The sequence below is a fragment of the Macrobrachium rosenbergii genome, chromosome 12, assembly GCF_040412425.1.
Source record: "Macrobrachium rosenbergii isolate ZJJX-2024 chromosome 12, ASM4041242v1, whole genome shotgun sequence".
NCBI lineage: Eukaryota > Metazoa > Arthropoda > Malacostraca > Decapoda > Palaemonidae > Macrobrachium > Macrobrachium rosenbergii.
In genome coordinates, this window is record NC_089752.1 from 55,639,556 (window position 1) to 55,656,256 (window position 16,701).

General features: G+C 40.9%; 1 protein-coding gene across 1 annotated transcript in view; it reads right to left on the reverse strand.

The window, feature by feature from the left end:
- Nucleotides 1-2,151: 2,151 nt before the first annotated feature.
- Cog4 (conserved oligomeric Golgi complex subunit 4) overlaps nucleotides 2,152-16,701 on the reverse strand; it is a 118,307-nt gene continuing 103,757 nt past the window's right edge. The window contains exons 15-17 of the mRNA XM_067112231.1: nucleotides 13,111-13,248; nucleotides 2,725-2,795; nucleotides 2,152-2,372 (exon numbers count right to left, since the gene is read on the reverse strand). Of these exons, the coding sequence (XP_066968332.1) occupies nucleotides 2,330-2,372; nucleotides 2,725-2,795; nucleotides 13,111-13,248 (252 nt within the window). The 3' untranslated portion in view covers nucleotides 2,152-2,329. The remainder of the gene's footprint in view (nucleotides 2,373-2,724; nucleotides 2,796-13,110; nucleotides 13,249-16,701) is intronic.

Below are 16,701 nucleotides of genomic sequence, written 5' to 3' on the forward strand. Positions count from 1 at the left end.
GGTCACTACCTCGCTGGGGTCTCTAGTAAAGCAGAAGCAGACTAGAGTGACAGTAACCACTCAGTCAGCTACGCTATCAGATAAGGAACCAAAATAATTTTTACCAATAATTGGTTTTCCTAATTCTTGGCTGTCTCTACCCCCTCCAAAGGTGGTATTAGCTATATATATATCTGGCAGGTAAGTCTCATGAACAAAATGATATTTTAATGATAAAATAAAGTTTGTTCATACTTACCTGGCAGATATATATATTTATATTGCCCTCCTCCCTCCCTCAGGAGACAGTGGCGTTAGAAAATCTGAATAGAAAATGGGAATGGTTCCTGATACCGCTTCTCCCAGCGGCGGAATGGGTACTAACCACCCTGACCGGCCACTCGCGTGCATGCGAATTTGAAATTCTGTCGGACCTTGGAGAATACAGCTATATATATCTGCCAGGTAAAGTAGGGAACAAACTTTATTTTATCATTAAAATATCATTTTGTTACCTTTGCTAGTTTTGGTTTTCCTCAAGAATATCTGTTATGACCTGTAACATTTTTGGAAGATAGTGATTGGTTGCCTTTCATAGGTTTCATTTCAGTAGGGGTAACCTTTTTGTGCATAGTCTTTACATTTATTAGTTGAACTACTCAGCATCTCTTCTTAATTATATCATGCTTACTGTATCTTGCTAAGATTCCTACATTTACCAAAATAGTAAAATTAATGACACTTGCAACAGACTCTAGTTCTATTTTTGTTGGATAAATATTGTTGTTATAAATGGATAGTGTCTGGCAACATCTTAGGTTTTTTATATCAGAGAAGTATTCAAAATGGTGGGTTTTTTCTTTTTCATCAATGTTATGATTTATGTTTATACATCAGGTTTTCCCTATATGAGTTCTCGCCCCCTCCATATTGTATGTTCTTTCCAGGATTTCAAAGCTTAAATGAACTTAAGAGATATTTTTTGCTTATTGTGCTGGAGATTATCTAATTAATAAGTGAAGGTTGAGAATCATATCAAGGTGGAGAGGCCTTTGATTAGGGGAAACAGTTCTAATTCTGATTAATTCTTTGTTATGAAAATCCTAAATGCCTTTGAAGTCCTTGAACTATGCCAGCCTCTCTTGATTTTAGACCACTTTATGCAACTTACCACAAAGATTTTGATAAATTAACTAATGTAATATCATTAAATAATAGGAATATATAGTATTTTTTGCTTCGTTTATTTTATGGTTCTTGGGATCTCTAACACCTAGAAGAATGTTAATGATTTATGGCTAACCAGTGTCAAAAATACTTAAAACATTTATGGGTAGATTTCCAACAGCACATATATCAAGCATTTCTGTTCTATGCTGAAGTCTCTTGTTAAAAATATAGTACTGTATTGAATAGTATCGCAGAAATCTTATTTTGCAGGGACAGCTGATCATGATGTAACTTTAGTCAGTGTTCCAAGATTTAACGGAACTGGCACCTGTGTATTAGTGAATCTTAGGACCTTGGAATGCCGACCATTTTGCATTTCGATAGATGGCATAGATGTAAGCTGCAGTAAATCAAGCCCAGATGTTGAAAAGTGACAAATCAGAAGAGCTTGTTGGGTAATGTTCAAAATGTTTATATAACTTTTTTGAAATTTCAGGAGGTCTTTGGTACAAAGTGTTCAGTAGATCTTTGGTACAAAGTGTTCTGAGCTTGTTGAAAATTCTCAATAAGTTTTCCTGATAATTTGACATTTTTGCATCAGTTTTTCTGATTTTAAAATTCCTCATTGGATGATCAACACAGAAAAGTGGCATTTAAGACTTGATGAAGTATTTTCTAGTTGTCAAAAAAATTTCTAGTTGATGAAGTTTTTGTCAATGTTAACTTTACATTTTTAAGGTACTGTATTATCCACCAATTGTTATAGCAATATATTTTTCATTATAAAAGTTAACTTTTTCATGAACCTTGATTTGTGCTGTAACATCACTTACGAATATTGCTAATTTACTGTATCTGAATTTCATCACGAAGCAGAAATGTATCAAGAAGATGAATTATTTTTGGAAAATTAGCTTATTATTGGCATCTTCAAAGTGGCACACATGTAGACAACCTTGCGAGAAGGCCTAAACAGTGAAATAAGGTTATTAATGAAACAAGTTTACTGGTAAGTATATACAGTAAATATATATATTTGCCTTCAGAAGTACAAAAAGCACTAAAGAATACTTGTCAAAACACTTCAAACAATTAAAATAGGAATGTTATGAACAGATAAATATGCAGGGCATCTAAGTAGCAACAAAGAAAGCAAATATTAAAAAAAAAAATTGTCTTTTTACAGCTTGAGCTTCTTTATCTCATCTGCTTTGAAATCCACTCTGAAATTAAAAATACATATTACTAAAAGATTTGTTTTCATCAGAAAGTAAATTTTTATTGTATTCAGTATGAGTTGCATTTGTTAACAAAGTTGCCATTTACATCACCCAAAAAATCTCCAGTGGTTCCCTGTTAGCAACAGAACCTGCAGTCAGTGTTAACATACAAAAAAAATGCGCAGGAGTTACTCTGCAGCTCTCAGTTTCTACTGTTTCTGCATGTATGTTATACAAAACCAGCAGTAAAGGGGAGACTTATTTCTGAATAATGGTGGGAGAATAAAATCACTTTTTACTTGTGACTAACAGCTTATAACCTATCAGTGTGAACCTGAATTAGCTAAAGACTCACCTAAGCTGTAAAACTTTTCGCATTTCAGAGGGTGTTAATCTCCAGGTTGTTGTGCTGGAATACTCTGAAACCTAAAGAAAAATACATTAGAAATGCAGTATGGTAACACTGCAGTGTACGTGATAGGAACAGTAAGTAATCACAAAGATTTAAGCAAGCAGTAAATAATAAAAATGAAAATTGTAGGTCTTCATCCTGATCATATGATTAAATTGAAAATTGTTTGTTCTTACAAGGATATAAACACTATGCCTTTCATATATATACAGAAGGGTACTCCATGTGTTGGACCAGCCATGTACTGACTAAAGAAAGGTACTTAGGTGGGGATGGGGGAGATGGTATGCCCATTCTCACCTAACCCCTACTACCCATTGTCCTTCCAACTACGATACAGTGCAAACATGTTTCTTGCGCTCACTCTTTTTTGTCTGTGCTGGCTGATTCCTTTGTGTGATTCCGAGGTACTTAGGTTACTGATGTGTTTTTGTGCCTGAATGTTAGTTTTGTGTGTTTTCCTGAAGCTTTTGTGCCTGTTGTTTCTTTGTCTTGATGGAGAGCAGAAGAGACCACAACACTGTTGCGATCTTTTGTGCCTGTTGTTTCTTTGTCTTGATGGAGAGCAGAAGAGACCACAACACTGTTGCGATCAACTTTGTAATCATTTTTGCCACCTATTGTGGGAAAGTTTGTGTAGTAGAGACCCCATGCTGAGTCCTTCCCTCTCTAGCATGACCTGGCAGAGCAACAGACTTTGGGGAGCCTTGGCCCTTCAAAACCTTGCCATCAGATCTGGTGCAACAGTTCCAAGAAGTCACTTTGCTCGTTTGTGAGCTTAATGATCCCAGGTAGGTGGCCACTTACTTTGGCTCTACCAGTTATCTCTATTTAGGAGTGGGTATCATGTTCTGTCCCAAAAATGGAGACCATTGTTAAGGCTACTTTGGTAAATTCCTGTGGTGTTTTAGCAGAGATGAACCAGTTCCCTCGCAGCCAGCAGACTGACAAAGCTACTACCCCCTCCGTTGTCCAAACAGAAGTAGCATTACGTTCTGGAGGACGCCAATGACTCATTTCTCCACTTCGATTAGGTACTGTACTGACTGATGAACAACAGCACTTTAAAAAAATTGCATCTAACGCCTACATTTAAACTCCACAGTAGATCAACCTAGAGACTGTTATGATGTTGGTGCCTTGACCACTGTAATGATGGAGTTGCCCCTGAACACTAGATCAAGGGCAAAAGAACCTTCTTAGGCTTATAGTTTGTTCATATACAGTACAAACTCGAAGGTCTTTATGTAGGGGAAAATCTCTTAAGTGCTAGCTGGATCCGGTTAAAAATAGAACAAGGTTTGGTGACAGCAGGGTGATAGCCAATGGGGAGAGAGTAGGCAGAATCTGACCTCTCTTTCCCCCTCTTGTGTGGCGTGACATGCTAGTCATCTCTTACTAATCTTCCTCGCAAGACATGCACTGCCATATCTCACATAGAAGCCAATTTATTACGCACTTCCTGCCCTATCTATTCCTTGGCATTTTGGTTGTCTCTTTTTTTGTTGTGTGACATTTGTGTTTGTCTGTGATTTGCATTAGAGATGCCCTGGGGTAGATAACAATCCTTGCTTTTGTTATTTAGCCTCTTTCAGTAGTGAACCTCATACAATTGCAATGTAAGTAGCCCTTGTTCTGAGTGTCATGATTGGTCTCCTGAGCGATGGAAGCATTTTGGAAGGAAGGAATAATACAAGAGGAAGTCAGTTGTTCTGTCGTGGGAAGGCTTCTCGCCTCAAATGGCCCTGATTCTACCTTAGCACTGAGAAATGGAACCAATCTAGGATGTTTGTCACTTTTTCCTAAGGAACAGGGTGAGGTGGCAGTCAACAGATGTAGAGTGGACAACAATGACCGTCTGGTCCACCAAGCTGTGAATAAGTCTTCTGGCCATCCACACGCCAATGTAGCCAGACCTAGACCTCAGGCTGCCTCTTTTTCTCCATCTAAGAGATCCCAAACCACAACCAGGCCTCATAGAGGTCACCAGCCTTCTCCTATCCCTGCCAAGAAAACATTTCAGCAGTGTTTTTTTCAGCCCCGTTCTTCTAAACCTGGGAGAGGAAGCTGAGGCAGGGCTAGAGGAGGAAAACGCTAGACTAGAGTGGGCGCCCCTCCCCACTTGCTGCCATTGGCAGCAGCTCAGAGTGGAGACCTGGGTAGTAGATGTTCTGTGGGTTGGATATCTACTCCCCTTCGAGTTTCCTCCTCCTCTCTCTGATTGTCCCTTCCATCTCAGAACTTATGTTCAGGGCTCACCGAAGGATCTGGCTCTCCAGACAGAAGTGGAGAAAAGATGGAGGTTGTGCAGGGTCAATCTCCAGGTTTCTACAGCTGGGTCTTTCTGGTAACAAAAGCACTGGGGGATTGGAGACTGGTCATAGACCTGTCTTCCCTGAACCTTTTCATCAGGAAGACTTGGTTCTAGCAGCCATCAGGAAGTCTGACTTCATGCTGACAATAGACCTGAAGGATGCGTACTTCCAATCCACCAATCATCTTGCAAGTTCCTTCACTTCATTCTTGGCGAGACAATGCATCAATTCAAGGTGCATTGCTGCCTCTCTACTGCCCCACAGGTGTTCACAAGAGTGTTCACCATAGTTTCAATCTGGGTTCATTCATACGGAATACGCATCTTGAGATACCTTGACAACTGGCTGGTCTTGGCCAGTTTTCAGGTAAAGTTGATCCAAGACAGAGACTGTCCACTCCAATTTTGTTACAGCTTAGGAATAGTGATAGATCTGGAGATGTCAAATTTTACTCTCAGCCAAAGATCTCTACTTGGGCATGCTAATAGATACGACAGCAGTGAGGGTCTTTCTGTCACAGCCACGCATTGACAAATTCAAGATCATCATGCAGTCCTTTCCAGACAAAAACAACCAGCACGTCAGTTGCAAATCGTTCTAGGTCGCCTGTCGTCCCTGGAGAAGCTCGTTCCTCACAGATGCCTCCACCTTCAATCTCTTCAGTGGGGGTTGAAAGAGTTTTGGTCCTCATCAAAGGATTCTCCCTTCTTCTGAGTTCCTCTCTCAAAGGGAGTGAGACAGGACTTAGCATGGTGGCTGGACAGCAGGAACCTGACCCTAGGAGTGCCCCTTCACAGTCCCCCTCCAGAGTTCCTTCTGTTCTCAGACGCCTAGAACAGGGTTGGGGAGCACACTTGGAAGACCTCCTGACCTCAGGTGTGTAGGATCAACAAAACAAGGAACCTCACATCAACTTCCTGGAGCTAAAGGCAGCTTTCTTAGCCCTTCAGGAGTTCCAGGAGAGGGTGACTAGGCACTCCATGGTTCTAATGTCTGACAATACTACGGTGGTGGCATATGTCAACAAATGGGAGACTAGCCTCCCTTCATTTCCCCAAATTGACAGTACAACTACACCAGTGGGTGGCAACTTGCTCAGTGGACCTTTCAGCCAGATACATTCCAGGGAAGAGCAAAGCCGAGTCGTCAGGGTCAAGTGTTGGGGACAGAGTGGTCATTACACCTGTAGGTGGTGGAAAGGTTGTTCCATCTGTGGGGAAGGCCAATGATAGACTTATTCATGACCAGATACAGCAAGAAGTTGGTGTTTTGTTTGGTTGTTCTGGATCCTTGAGCCGTGGCAGAAAACGCTCTGCAACACCCTTGGGATAATCTGGACGCCTATGCCTTTCCTCCCTTTTGTTTGATTCATCAGGTAATTCACCAGTCAGTAGGGTCCCTATCTCTTCACGGTTGGAGACTATCCAGTATCTCTTGCAAACAAGAGGCTTTTCTTGCAGAGCAGCAACAGAGATGTCTGGCTATCTCAGGAAATCTTCTTCAGCCGTGTACCAAGGGAAATGGGCCATCTACTGTGATTGGTGTCATCAACAGGGTTTCTCCCTGGTCGGAACTTCTATTCAACAAGTAGCTGACTTCCTCATTTTCCTCCGTAGGGAGAAGTTACTTTCTGTGTCAGCCATTACGGGTTACAGGGCTGCTCTAGGGCTAGTTCTATGTTTGAAAGGGGTAGATTTTTCCTCCTCATGGGAAATCTCCATGCTCCTCGAGAGTTTCGAGCAGTCTTGTCCCGCTGAGAGCTAAAACCTCCTAACTGGGATTTGACACCGGTCCTTCGCAGCCTCGCTCATTCACCATGTGAACCCTTATGAGGTTCATCAGACAGTAATTTGACTCTCAAGACAGTCTTCTTGCTGGCCTTACCCTCATCAAAAAGAGTAGGAGAACTCCATGGCCTCTCTTTTGGTGTTAAACACTCGAGGGGTTGAGGATCGGTAGCCTTCGAATTCATCCCAGAATTCATAGCCAAGACTCAAAATCCCTTGGTGCCTGATGACAGATTTGAGTCCTTCTCAATCCCCTCCCTGACAGACTTTGTTGGTAATGATCCTGAGGAATTACTTCTATGTCTTGTTGGGGTTCTGCGAAGCTATCTAAAAAGGACTCGACATCTCAGGCCTGAGTGTCGAAGACTTTTTGTTAGCATGGGCTGGAACAATAAAGAAGTGTCCCAGAATACCACCTCCTTTTGGCTGTGTGAAGTAATCAGAGTGCATGCAGTACCTCTTACATTGCTTGATGCCAATAATTTTAGGGTCTTTGGCCCTTCCATCACTTTCAAAAAGAACCTGTCGGTTCATAAGGTACTGAAGGCTGGTACATGGGTTCGTCAAATGACCTTCATCTCCTTCTACTTTCATGGCATGGCCCATAGATCCTTGGACATTTCTCTTGGGTCTGGTGGTGGCTGCTCAGCAAGTTGTGTAGCTCATCCAGTGCCCCTAGCAGGACAGGTTGTATCTTACCTAAGGTGTTGGTTATGAAAGTGAGAGTGAATGGGGTGACTGGCCTTCTTCCTTTCTCTTTCTTCTCCTCTTCCTGTGGGCATCATTTGCTGGAGCTGGCTAGATACAGGTGAGTGAGCAACATTCTATTTTCTATTTTCTATTATGAGTGTTCATATACAATACAAATCCTAGAAACAGAAGCTAGTCTTACCCTCTCTGTTACAAGGGGAGAGAGGAATTGACAATTACAGGTTCTTTTCCTGCTTCCTAGACACAATGTAGACTGGTGTTCCCGTTGTGTTAAAGCCCGGATGTCTGGCTGTTGAGTAATTTTTCATTTAACAGATCAGAGGCATACGACTCCTTCCTATGCTCAAACAATTGACCAGGAAGTGAGCCCAGGTGAGCTGAACCTCCAGTTAGTTCTGAGGCTTACTTTTTCCTCCCACCAAAAGTAAGTCTTCCCTACGTAAAGACCTTCGGGTTTGTACAGTACATGAACAAATGACAAATTTATCATCAATTTGTATTTTTCATAACTACAAACCTAAGGTCTTTACGTAAATGGCCTACCTCATGCCATCCTTCATACAATTACCTGGCTGGATGATAACAGGTACACCACGCCACACAAGAGGGGGGAAGTGAGGTCAGACTCCGCCTACTCTCTCCCCATTGGCTATCATCCTGCTGTCACCAAACCTTGTTCTATTTTTAACCAGATCCAGCTAGCACTTAAGAGATTTTCCCCTACATAAAGACCTTAGGTTTGTAGTTATGAAAAAATACAAATTGATTAAAAATCTCTTTTTAGTCATATTAGGGAGGAAAGTCTTTACTTCCCGAGCCCACCAGATCGCCAACCTTTGGGCCAAAATTACGCCCCGACAGAGGGACTTGTTCCTCCCTCATGCCAAAATAGGTTTCATATGAGAGTTGGCTCCCTCGGGAGTAGCTTGATCCTGGACTCTCCCTTCTACTTCTCCCTGTGGAAAGTGGAAGCAGCGCTGGCAAACAAGAGGGAGGATTCATGAGACACCCTCATATCTAGAGCAGCCACCTTCAAGTCCAGCCAAAGGAGTAGACCTCCAGCTATGATAACCCTAGGACCAAGACTGCCCCACTGTCAGCACAGTGAAAGATCCAACAGATGAAACCAAGATAGGACCCACTCCATCTACCTCTGCCAAGGGCTTAGATAAGCTCCTAACCTTTGTGAGTTTTGTTTGAGAACAAGTACCCCCCAGGGGTGGCACACTCAAGGAGACTCCCATAAGGTGATTGTGATCCAAAAGCCACCACTCTAGATCTTCCCAAACTTTGTCATTAAGGGGGACCAAATGATGTGGCAGCTTGTCCAGAAAGGATGAATGACATTATGAACTGCTTTTGGAGCAAATAAATATGACTTCTCTCATTTGAGGCGCCTAACGGCAGTGTCTCAAGCGCCAAAAACTAAAATTGGAGAAAAACGCAGTCAAAGTTTGGCTACTTTCAAAATGCGATATCTCAGCATTTAAATGAGATACGACACTGGGGTTTGTTTTAAAATAAAGGTTATTGTGTCTGCTTTCAAACCATCATTGTAAAATAGCCAAGAGTTTAATGCATGCTGAAAGATAAAGCGATGACTGCATTCATCTGGAAATCAATCTTATACTCTGGTACACTGAATCCCATAAAAACACACACCAATGCCCCTGTAACCCCTCTAGGACCCCCCCAATGATATCTTTGTTTTGTTTATCATTCTGGATAATTTCCTTGATTATCTTAATCTTACAGGAATAACTAGGTGATTTTGTTCACTTCAAAAAGACCTAAAAAGGTAATGCTTTACACTATAAAAAAGCAACAGAAAGATATTAAGATATTTGAATCAGAATACTCTGAGGCTGATACAGTCGTCTCACCTGCAAAACAATAATAATTGCTGTCAATAATGGCTAAAATACATTTTGATTGGAAAAAACCTAAGCGCCAATTACTTCAGGCGAGAATCACAAGTCATAGTCCAGTAAATCATTATCCACGTCATTCTCATGAGGAGTATCTTGAAGGGTGTCTGGAGTAACAATGAGGGGTATCTTGATCACAAAAATGCTGGTTGAAGTATGTCATGAAAATCTGGGGGATGAATGGAACCAGATCTTTTCTCTTACATCGCCTCACCTTTATTCGTAAGCTTTTGGCTACATTTTGCTTCCATTAGCAAAGTCCCGGACTCTCTTTCTGCCCCTGGAAGTCCTGGAACATTGTCATCTACATTCGTGGTCGGACATGATGAGGAGGAACCAGTATTATTAATGAATAAAGAACAAAAGAAGCACATTAAATCCAGAGGCGATCATGGGGAAGGAAGGTACAAGAATGTTTTTTATTGCAGTGATAGCCAGCGGCTCCAGCTAGCCTTTCTCATTGGCCGTGCGGGAGGTGTTTCAGGGCGTCTGGACTCATGATTGGTTTATGCACCACGGGCGCTTGCAACTCTCTGCCACCCAGACCAGCCATGTGCAGTGTCACTAAGGAAAAGAAGTAATGTTACAAAAATGAGAATTTCGACCTTGTTGTTGCAGGAAATTTGAACTGTTCTTCTCCCGACAACTAGAGGTTAGAGGGCGTTGGTGTGTAACTCCAAATCGGCGGCAGTGTAAACACGACACTCTGCTGTTAGGCGCCTCATTTGGTATAAGTATTCCTCTGCTCCAAGCAAAGTTGAATTTCTGCCAAATTATGACACTTCCCAGATTCTAGCAAAAGGACAAGAAAATGTCTGTCCTGCAGAAACTTCTCTGATGAAGCAAGGATGAGCCAGTCATCCAGGTAATGTAACAGGCCAATTCCCTTGCAGTGTGGCCTTGAACTAGAAACCTTTCCTTGTCACGTGAAACAGAAACTTTCTTGAGTCATGGTGAAAAGGGTTGCAAAAGTAAGCATCCTGGAGATCAACTGAGATCATGAAATCTCCCTCTCTGACAAGAAAGCAACTCTCAACAAGCTGTCTTGAAGGGTATCCGTCTGATGAAGCTGTGCAGTGCTGAGAGGTCTGTGACAAGCCTCCATCCTCCCAATGCTTTCTCCACTAGGAAGAGGTGGCCGTAGAAGTCTGAAAACCTGTACCACACTACCTTGATCACTTCCTTCTGTATCAAAGCCTTGACCTCAGTCCACAGACCTTTGGAGTTGGTGATAAATATCAGGAGTGGGATCAGGTTGGGGGGGAATTTCTTGAATGGGAGTCTGTATCTGTCCTTCAGAACCTTTACTACCCACTGTTCCAACCTGTTTTGCTGCCATGGCGCAGCCCCCACCTGTGGCAAACATTTCTTGCCCCTTTGCCTGAATCTGGGTTGTCATAAATTGGCAGAAATCCTACTTAGTTCCCAGGCAGAGGACCCAATATCTCAGAATAATCCTGGAAACTGTGGCAGTAAAGGGCTTCCTGGCAGCCCCATGGCTCGACAACCTCAAGGAAGTTATGAGGCACTTTCTGGGGGAAAGAGGAACAACCAGCTCAATAGTGGCAAATGACCCTGGGCCACCTTATGTCCCTGGAGTACTTCTTCCAAATGGGAGAGTCATCCTCATTCGCTCCAAAAGCAGTTGATAATGCCACTGATCCTTTCTAGACAATTAGCCTCGTCATTTGTTCCCCCTCAGCAACAAATTCGGAAAGACCTAGATTGGTGGCTTTTGGACCACAATCTCCTCCAGAGAGTCTCCATGAGTGCACCTCTCTAGAGGCTACTCTGTTTTCAGATGAAACTCACAAAGTTGGGGAGCTCATCTGGGAGAAGAGTTCAATTCAGGGCTTGGCCTCTAAACATGTAGATAAAGCACATCATATTACTGAAGAAGATAGCATCTTGGCTAATACTCCAGACCTTCCATCAGTGTCTGGAGGGGTACTTGGTGGTAATCATAAGTAACAACACCACTGAAAAAAAATAAGTATACCTTAGTTTTACCAGACCACTGAGCTGATTAACAGCTCTCCTAGGGCTGGCCCGAAGGATTGATTAGACTTATTTTACGTGGCTAAGAACCAACTGGTTACTTAGCAACGGGACCTACAGCTTATTGTGGAATCCGAACCCATTAGAAGCGAAATAATTTCTATCACCGAAATAAATTCTCTAAATCTTCATCAGCCGGCCGGAGACTCAAACCCGGGCCTACCGAGTGATAGGCCACAGCTCTACCAACTCACCCAACGCAGAGCTGACACCACTGAAGTGACCTACATCAACAATCAGAGGGGTACGTCTCCCCCCCATTGCCAACTGGCTGTCAATATGCATGATTATCATTGCACAAGATCAAGCTGCAAACCAGGTATATCCAGCCTACAAGAACTTTGTGGCAGACCAATCGAGCTGCTGGGGCCAAGCAGTAGTGGAGAGACTGTTTGACCAGTGGGAACAGCTGATGATCAATCTGTTCACCACCAGACTGAACCAGAAGCTTCCCATCTTCTGCTCCCTGGTCCCAGACCCATGGACAGTGATGCAAGATGCACCTCAATACCCACGGGACAACAAGGATGTAGGATGTCTGAGTCTTTCCTGCTATTTCAGTCTCCTCTGCCAGGTACTCAACAGTGTTCATGGCCCAGGCCTTAACATGACACTGGTAGCTCCCCTCTGGCCATACACTTGAATGGTAAGCAGATCTCCTACTGCTTCTTAAAGATGTCCTGAGAGCCCTATCCCCATGGCCCACTCTTCTATCGCAACTTCACATTTGTAGGTATCATAGATGGTATGGTCTTTCCTACTTCAGGGGTGGAGGTTACCCATCAATTCTTGCAAGAGAAGAGGCTTTTCTTGCAGAAAAGTGAGAGCTGTTGGGTATCCTCCTCAGCAAATGTCTGCCAAGGGAAATGGGCCATCTTTGGGGATTGCTGTTGTAGGAGGGGTTTATTCTTTAGTTAATAACTCTCTTCAGCATGTAGTGTACTTCTCAGTCTTCCTGCATTGAGACAAGGGTCTGTCTATTGGCCATTAAGACCAGGCAGCTCTTGCTCAAGTGTCCTGCCTTCAGGGAACTGGACCTGTCCATCTTGGAAACAAGTGTAGTGTCTCTATCCTTGTAGGAACAAATGCCAAATTTTTAAAGTAATTTGTATTTTTTATAGATATACAAACCATAGCCTTTCATATTGGAGTTAACCCACATTGTTTATCCAGCTTCATTTTCCCCCTTCAGTTTTTTATTCTGAATACAGGCCAGAAGAACAATGGATAGCATGGTTGGGTGAGAATGGGCATCCTATCTTCACCTAGATACCACTATTGTTTAGCCAAAACATGACCAGTCCAATGCATGCAAGGAAGGATACTCCAATATGGAAAGGAAAAATACAAATTACTTGTATTTAACAAGAATTCTTGCTTAAACCTGATGGCATAAATATTTTTTTTCTCTAAATAAACATGTAAATTTAAGCCATCCAAAACTTCTAGTGCTGTACAAAACACGTTGATTTACATATAAGCAAAGATAAAAATACATATCACAGAACTAATCATGTTAAAACTACAAACCTCGGCTAAATTTTCCAGATTTAGAAGTGTTGCCATCTGTGTGAGCCTAGTTAGCTGTTCCCTTACACCCCATTCTGATACTTGAGACAAATATCCTACGATGGCTCTTACTTCACGGTCAAGCTGTAAGCCCCCAAGCTGAAAAACAAAGTTGCAGATAAAATTGATTTTCAAGGACTTCTCATTTTTAGATAGCAACATGAAAACAAAAGAACTCTCTGACCAGAAATGTCCTCATAGTGGACAGTGAACTGGTTAACAGAAACCTCAGAGCTATCAATGAGCTGAAGAAGTAGGTTGCTCTCACTAGCCTTATACTGTGGCTTATACAGCAACCTCTACAGCTGTTTCACAAAAGTTTTCAAACAATAACTTGCTGTAAAAGTAAAGTAATATTTCATTTAATACGAACCCAGCAAGAACTATAGTGTTATACTGTGCCTACAACAATTAAATGCAATACAGCTGTATTGTAATATATAACAGGTTATGTAAAGTAATTTGTTTGTTCTGACACATGTAAGAACCTAAACTATCATATATGGAGTACTCTGCGCTTAACTAGCTTCGAATGTTCTTGATTCATTTCCGAAAAACAAAATCCTAACACTACTTGGGTCACGTGGTGTGACCTGATGCCAACCTCTTCTTCCACTGTCTTCACATCCGACTCAAGTTTGCACATTTTCCGATTTGTCTCCCTTGTTTTGCATTCACATTAGTTTCCTTCTATTCTGTGTGATTGGGAGTACGTACTCCCAGTTCCTAGCATTTGCCTGACACTGTTTACCATTTTTAGTGTTGATGTCTTCAATTCTGTGGTGATTATTGCTGTTCTTGTGCATTGGGCTTGGGTCTTTGTTCCCTAGTGCAGGACAAAGGAGTCAAGGAACAAGTGTCTCCGATGTGCATTCGTCCTCTCGAAATACATTAACAGTGCAGTTTAGCATTATTTTCTTTGTGAGGGGGATTCCATCCCGAGTTTTTTCACAACGTAATTAAACAGATTTTGTGTCTTTCTGTGAGATCTTAACAGATTCGGGAAAAGTGCTTGTTCAGTACCCATGTAATCGTGTCTTGTTTTCCAACACCCGAGTGTTAGTGAGCTTTCTCTTTATTCCTGAGGTGAAGGAAGAGGAAGGGAAACCTATCCCAAGTTTTTCATAATGTAATTACAAAGATCTTTGTGTCGTCCTGTGAGATCTATCTGGGTTTGGGGAAAGTGCTTGATCAGCACCCACGTGTTCATGTCTTTTTCCCCACACCGGAGTGTTGGCGCATTTTCTTTTCTTCCCACGGTGATGGAAGAGAACGGGAAACCAAAAGTGTGACACTGCTCGGGCAAGGACAGGTCCTGCAAAAAATTCATGTCACCTATAGACGTTGATCCCCATTCCGTGTGCATCAAGTGCTGGGGTCAGGAGTGTTCCCATGAGGCCTTGTGCGGGGAAAGTATGAAAGGAGGTGGACCCCTATCTCCAGAGAACCCTCCCCGTTCCTTCTTGCTCCCCCACCGTCGTTGCTACTACAAACTACTTCTCCGTTACCTGTCACACCCAGTAAGGATATTTTTCCTCTGTGCCTTCCACTAAGAAGGAATTAGACCCGGTTTAGCTTTGGCATATCCTCAAGAAAGAGTTTCAGGATAGTGGTGAGACGGAGTCGGGAGAACCAGGCGGGAGTTCAGGAAAGAACATCAAGCCGGAATCACCTCTAAACTGACTTATACTGTAACTGCTAAATACCTTGTACCCCTTAAACTAAAACACTTATCACTAACTATTTCAACATTTCACTGCTTAATTTGATAGTTCAAACAAAAATATACTTTAAATTATCATACTAAAACAATTTAAAATAATTTCAAACAAAAATACACCCCAAACCATCATCCCAAAACACCCAAAGTAACCTTACATTACAGTACTCTCCTACTACTGTTACTCTTAAGTAGGCTATGTATACCACTAAAATGCTTATAACTGCCTGTTTTAACAGTTCATTGCTAAACTAGACAGTTTAAACAAAAATATACCTCAAACTATCATCTCAGAACACCCTAATATCATTTCAAAGTCATGTTGCAAAATTAAGTATACCAGCCTACAGCCTACAACTTTTTCTTAGGCCTACGTAACTTTGTATATAGTTCTGTGCATACTGTAATTCACTGGGTGTACATTTTACATATACTGTATTGATATTTTCCTGTGTTGTAAGATGATTTTCAAATGGTATTTACTGTACAGGTACTTATTTTAGGGTAATACTAGTACTGTATAGAGCACTAGATCTAGAAAAATTTCCTTGGGGGTACCAATTTTTCATTATATATATATATATATTATATATATATATATATATATATATATATATATATATATATATATATATATATAATGAAAATTTTATGAAATTTTTCTGAATCGCATAGTGCTCTATGCAGTGCTAATATTATCTAAAAAATGCACCTGTACAGTAAATATCATTTGAAAATCATCTTACAACACAGTAAAATATCAATGCAATATATGCAAAATGTACACCCAGTGAATTACCAATGCCTGAAACGATATACAGAGATTAGGTAGGCCAAAGAAAACGTGCGTCTGAATGATAGATAGGATGCTTAAGGTAACAGTTGTGAGGCTGTGAGGCTGGTATACTTAATTTTGCTACATGACTTTGAAATGATATTAGGGTGTTCTGAGATGATAGTTTTGAGGTATATTTTGTTTATATATATATATATATATATATATATATATATATATATATATATATATATATATATATATATATATATATATATATATATATATATATATATATATATATATATATACAGTATATATATATATAATGTGTGTGTGTGTGTGTATGTAATGTATATATACTATGCTGTATTAGATTTTTATTTTTTATTTTTTTCCCATTTTTATATTTCTCTTATGTTATTATTATCTAAATCTTCAATATTATTATTTTATCATTATTTTTTATAAGGGGGCACATGCTCAGCGCTCCCCCCTCCCTGATCCGCTAGTGGTATAGAGCATCTAAAATATGTGGGTAGTTTAGAACAACAGGACACGTACCTCCAAACAGAATGCTAGGTTTGTTACGTCATGTTGGTATTTTCGTGATTACGTACAAATATATTTATGATTAAAAAAAAATTATTTACTACAGAAAGTTCTTGGTTTGCATCATTTTGTGGTTAGTCCTCATCATCTCCCATAAATTTATTAAAAAATTCTTGTGCTCTCTCTCTCTCTCAGTATACATATACTGAGAAAACACAGCAAAATATGTATAACATGTTATTTCACTTGCAGAATCTATTTATACTGTATGGTTCTAATCACCATAAAAAAAAATTATTTACTACAGAAAGTTCTTGGTTTGCATCATTTTGTGGTTAGTCCTCATCATCTCCCATAAATTTATTAAAAAATTCTTATGCTCTCTCTCTCTCTCTCTCTCTCTCTCTCTCTCTCTCTCTCTCTCTCTCTCTCTCTCTCTCTCTCTCTCTCTCTCTCTCTCTCTCTCTCTCTCTCTCAGTATACATATACTGAGAAAACACAACAA